The 6,000-nt window shown below is 36.6% G+C and overlaps 1 protein-coding gene across 1 annotated transcript in view; it reads left to right on the top strand.

Moving 5' to 3' along the window:
* The first annotated feature begins 5,525 nt into the window (after window positions 1-5,525).
* LOC130053257 (uncharacterized) overlaps window positions 5,526-6,000 on the top strand; it is a 5,157-nt gene continuing 4,682 nt past the window's right edge. Inside the window, exon 1 of the mRNA XM_056160163.1 lies at window positions 5,526-6,000. This exon is cut by the window's right edge and continues 48 nt beyond it. Within this exon, the coding sequence (XP_056016138.1) occupies window positions 5,829-6,000 (172 nt within the window). The 5' untranslated portion in view covers window positions 5,526-5,828.

Raw genomic sequence — 6,000 nt, forward strand, 5'->3', positions numbered from 1 at the left:
TTGTCTGTTCCTTTCATCAACAGATCTATGTTTTCTTTATCATCCCCTACATATCGTCATGTTACTCTACAATAACTCGATAATGCTAGGTGAGTTCCGAATGACCATGCGGGAACGAACGGTCCAAGGGAAGGAACGCTTCGAGGGAACGAGCGGTTTCAGATGAAAACGGAACGCTTTGTCCTGGGAACAAAACGCTGAACAGTTTGATGGGAACGGTTTGATGATGTAGTACTACGCTTCAGGGTCTTCTCATTTCCAGTCCGTATACATGTAATACACAGGGAAGCAGTGTCTTGCATGACTTCCATGCGTGTTCCTTTTCGTACACAAATCGTGCAAATATTAATCACGGATATGCTTACCGTGTGAATACCCGCAATTAGTTGCAAAACTGTAGCTCACTGGGAAAATATTGGGAATATTCAGACCTACAGATCCACTCCTCATAAAACATTAGATTTACGGGACAGGGAAACCAACATAAGTTGATGCCTTTTCTTGTTGTATTCTTGTCTCTCCGTCTCAAAAATCTAATATCAAATATCCTACCATGAAAGCTGAAGATAACAAACAGTTATCAATCTCATAACTCCTACAAGCAATACAAAATAGAGAATTGGGAAGATACGGACCCCAGGAACTACCAGAGGAGGGATCGGGTGCCTTGTAGGTATACCCGTCGATCGGTCACACTCGCCGTGAGCCCTCTATCTTGATCAGATAAACGGAGTTATCCGAAGTTAAAATCACAAACATATTTCCCCACTGTACCCGTGTCCAAACATGCCTTCCAGCATCAATCAACAGACTGTTTGAAGAGCAGATCACTAAAAACTGAATAGATATAGTCAATGAGAAACTCCAGCATGTTTCTGATATTAACGTCAGAGTAAGTGTGTATAGCGTCAGTATGGTATTTACTAAAGTAATGTTTTGGATGACTAACTGTAAGGGATGAATCTCTCAGTGTTCCATTTCTATTGAATAAGCAACTGTCTAAGATGTCAAAAAGTTCGTCCGTCGGCACATATTGACGCTGACGACAATACCTGCCGTGACCACCTATTTAGATTCAAGACCGTACTTATTATCATTAGTGACAATATGTACAGGGCAACACTATATACCGATACAAACTCTTACAAGTATGAAGGTGACTCAATAAAATAAGGTTGTTTTTTTTATAAATGTAGAATTTTCATTCTTTGTTTTACTATAATAAAATCGTTGTGATTTTGATTTCCTATAGTAAAAACTTTGATTTAATACTGTTAAAGTTTCAAGGATGTTACCGAGTTACTCGATCGAACGTCGGAGTTTCAATCAATAAGTGAAAATAACAAACAGTGAATAATCTCAGCCCCTGTAAGGAATGACAAATTAAGGGTTGAGCAGATACGAACCCTAGATATACCAGAGATGGGATCAGGTATCTAGGAGGAGTAAGCATACAGTGTTGATCGTTCGTACACGCCGGCCGCAAGCTCTAAATCTACACATCAGGTCAACGTTTCACCTGGCTTTAACATATCCGATGCACCACAGGGCTCGACAATGACAGCTTCAGAGGTATATCCATGGGAGAATTCAGAACAATAATCCAATTTTCTTTTGATAGCCTTTGCTTGGTGGCAGCTGTTGTCGTTGCTGTAAGATAAATACTTTTTATTCATGTTGTATGGTACATGTACACCCTGTGTTATCCCTGTGGCATACATACGATCCTTGCAGAGGAACACACCCCAAATGATTTCGGCATTGACGCTTTTCACTTAATCTAGAAAGGTATTCCTACAGTTTCCACCACTCCTTCGAATAATAATTCATAGAGTGCTGCAACGCATATATTGAAGATGTTGAGCGCAGTGGCTTCACTGATGTTGAATATTTCTGTTAAATTTATATCCCTTAGATTAAGGTGCAATTTAATATGAGTCATGAGAAATTGGTCTCTGGTACTGAACCCTTGTACTGCCCATCCCCAGTACAGACTGGAGTGGTTTAATAGGCATGTTCTCTGCATACCAGCCACCAACAGAGTGGATGCTTCTAAAAGAAATGATGTACATGTATATAACAACATCTATAACAAGCATAACTTTGAAATAAATATCATCATAGTACACATATTACAAGAGTGGATAACAGAAATTTTCAAAGGGGAAGGGGTGACTGTGAAGTAAGTTTATAACATCTCCATAAAAGATGGGGAATTAGAAAGACACAATTCCAACCGAAAACCCAATTTTGTTGTAAATGTTCAACCAGACGGGGCTGACAACCACTCTCTTGTTCAGTAGCTGTATCACCACAGTGGATAAACAGCTATGACTGGTCTACAGGGGATGTTTACTGCTCCTAGGTACCTGATCCCACCACTTTTCATTTCATTTTCTTCAGAATGTCATGATTTTAAATTTGAAATAACAAATTGAAACTCATCATAATCTATAGCACTATGTAGTTATAACAGTTAAAAGATAAGTAACTGTATGAATAACATGACGAATAATGACATAATAACCCAAGGATAGCCCATAAAAGCTTAAATTAGCTTATTTCCAATAGGGTTCGTATATTTATGTAATAGATATGATCAACAGACAAAAAGAATAAACATTACATTACTGCCACAAGGAATTTTGACAGGGTTTGATTAATAGTTGCATAATGCGTTGAAAAATGACAATCTTCAGACATATTTTATAATAGAATACTAAAGTGTTAAAAGAATAAGTATAAAACAAAATTGGACATGTTACCTCGTTATACTCCTTGCATTGCGCGTTAATAAGGACTTTACAGCATTTTTTAAAACTTTGCTCATTTGTCAACTCTTTTGTATCTAAAGGTAATTATTGCAATCTTTGATAGCATTGTAAAAAAAAAAACCGAGAAAATTCTTTGTCTTTTAACTTAGGTATGATAATGTTTTTGTATTTTTGTAATTTTTGTGGGATCAGGTACCTAGGAGCAGTAAACATCCCCTGTCGACCAGTCATAGCTGTTTATCCATCGTGGTAATACAGTTACCGAACAATAGGGTGGTTGTCACACACTGGTATATCCAGGGGTATGCGTTTGCCCAACTCTCTATTTTGTATTCCTTATAGGAGTCCGGAGATTGATCAATGTTCGTTATCTTCGTCTTTCTTCAATTTCATTGTCAAGAACAATTCAAAACTCACAATCACAATTGAATTTGTTTTAAGATTTGGGTGTATCTGTGAATGTTTATTGTTTATTTGTTACTACCAGTGGCATAGTGCTTTACAAACAAACCTTGTATTTTGTTTTAAATGATGATTTCAAAAATATGATATAGAAATGAGATACACGTCTGTCAAAAACATTGCCTTGGTCCTGTACTATGTTGCCTACTGGACTAAAAAAGCTTATTGTTTCAGTCTCACTGATCCTCATTCTCTTTCCATCTCTTTTATCTATCTAATTTTGTTTCAGATCTGAGTTATAAACAACATATACATGTAAGCAATATCATGATTGAAACGTTGTGTAATTGAGAAACTCCCTGTCAATGCTTGTCATCATTTCTTTCTCGTAGTCAATAGCACATACAAATATGTGTAGGTACTAGTGAATATCATTAACTTTTAATTAGGAAGATTGACAAATGATGGTACAAATAGACTTGATTGTGTATTGTTTAACGTCCCACTCGAAAATATTTCACTCATATGGAGACGTCGCTATTGCCGGTGAAGGGCTGCAAAATTAAGGCCTATTCTCGGCGCCTATAGCCTTTGAGCAGGGAGGGATCTGTATCGTCCCAAACCTGTTGGGACACGAGGCTTAGGTTTTTGCGGTCTCATCCGAAGGACCGTCCCATTTAGTCGACTCTTACGACAAAGAAGGGGTACTAATGACCTATTCTAACCCGGGTCCCCACCAGATTGTACAAATAGATTCGTTTATAATGCCCGCCTCTGATAATTTTTCTACTCCATCCCCCGCATAAACACAACCTGGATTCAGATTCTCATATATCGCAAATGACATACTACATAACTGGGTGATGTATTATTAGTTATTACACGTAGAAATTCAAACCCTTTAGCTGTTTATTAGCTGAAATTGGCAGTAACAAACACCCGGTCAAGTGTCAAGCCCACTGCTTCTGAGTGTGCAATTGTTTTAATGTTAAAGATATAAATAATACGATTTGTTTATCTTTCCGAATCTATTCATAAAAGAAATGAAGTTTTGCAGACAATTGAAAGATCTGGTTGTTTGAATATAGAACCTATTACAATAAGTTATTTATTGTCGTCATTTTCAACTATATTGATATCACCAGTGATGCCATATACAAATGGAATATAATTGAAAAAAGGAGAACACGTAGATGGATTATGTATAAAATGGTATATATCTAGACAAAGTGAAGTTGTTTGATTGCGATAGTAGAGGTATAATTGTAGGAAATACAGGATGTAGATCTAACATTCAGGACTATAGGAAGACCCTTACAACGTTAGAACTCCATCTATCTAAAGTCAATTTGAAATTCCAATCATATTGCATATTTTGTATCGGTAGTGTACTGTAGGAGAACGAATACTCATAGTGTCAAGTACATTAACTTTCATTATGCGTTCATGTGTGCTCCAAAGTTGGATAATATAGTTCAATGGGTCTTCTCTTGTTTTAATCAACACGCACCTTTTATTTGTTGATTTATTTCACAGAAATATCTAGACCATGTAAACAGCATTCAACGAACAAATCTCTGTAGATCAATGGAAGAAAACCATTCTTATCTAGATATTTAATTATACCATAATGCTTTTATTCAAGCGTGAGTGTCTGAAAAATGCATTTTTTATTAGGATAAGCATTAGTCATTCATTTGAATGAAAGGCAAATATGTTGCGTGTTACTTTTCGTCTTCTTGTCATGCAGTGAATTGTACTTTAAATTAATGCAAGCTTCTTGTAAGTAGCAACTTTCCCCTGCCATGCATTGTGTTACTCTCGTCTAATTTACCTTTACAACCTATCATCGGGTGAAATGCTCCCTGACTTGTTTCATACCGATTGTTAGACTTTTCTTGGCACGCTTATTTTAATTACAGATGGCTCCTTTTAACTGATTAAGATATAGGACTCACGGCGGTTGTGACCTGTCGATAGGGGGTGCTTACTCCTCCTAGACAAATGATCCCATCATTGGCATATCCTGGGGTCCGTGTTTGCCTAACTCGTTGTATTGCATATAGGAGTTATGAGATTGATCACTGTTCGTTATCGTCACCTTTCTCATAAATCCTGGTCTCTATTTTGAAGCGAATGGCATGTATATTGTTTTTGTAATACCCATTTAAATGCCATGTGTGTTACATTTCGTCTTCTTCACATGTGAAACATTCGCATAAAATCCGTTTAAACTTCATTCGAGAATCCTGTAATCTCCTATCCCTGTGTATACATAGAGGAGACTCTTTGATAATAATTCTTTCCTAAGCTTATTTAGTTCATTTTTATTTCTATTCTGCAAGAGATGAATAAGATCAAAGGCCCATTTGTCGTCAACAGAGATGTTCAGGGAGACATGACACTTGTTTCTCTGTCTTGCAAAAGATCTACAGATTTATCCACAATAGCAACTATCAAGGTAAGATACATCTCTAATACAGAGAAGCTTTTAAGAGAATCGGGTATAGATTACATAAGTTGATCAATAATGAATGTATTTGTAACTGCCTCTCAGAAGCACCTCGGATATATTGTTAACACAAAAAGATTTATTCCTTCTAAAATGCGCTGTTTCAGGGTATAAGATGGTGCATAAGAAAGGCAAACCACATGGAATTCAAACATCTTCCATTACAAGAACATCCAAATGAGGTGGCTATCAGTACATCGTTTGGAGCAAATTTGGAAAGCATTGCTGTCTTTCACATTTCACAAAATGACAAAAATTTAGAAATCATTTGCGAAACTAATTACTCTGAAAACTATGGATCTGGAACTATCA

This window comes from Ostrea edulis, chromosome 3, assembly GCF_947568905.1.
Source record: "Ostrea edulis chromosome 3, xbOstEdul1.1, whole genome shotgun sequence".
NCBI lineage: Eukaryota > Metazoa > Mollusca > Bivalvia > Ostreida > Ostreidae > Ostrea > Ostrea edulis.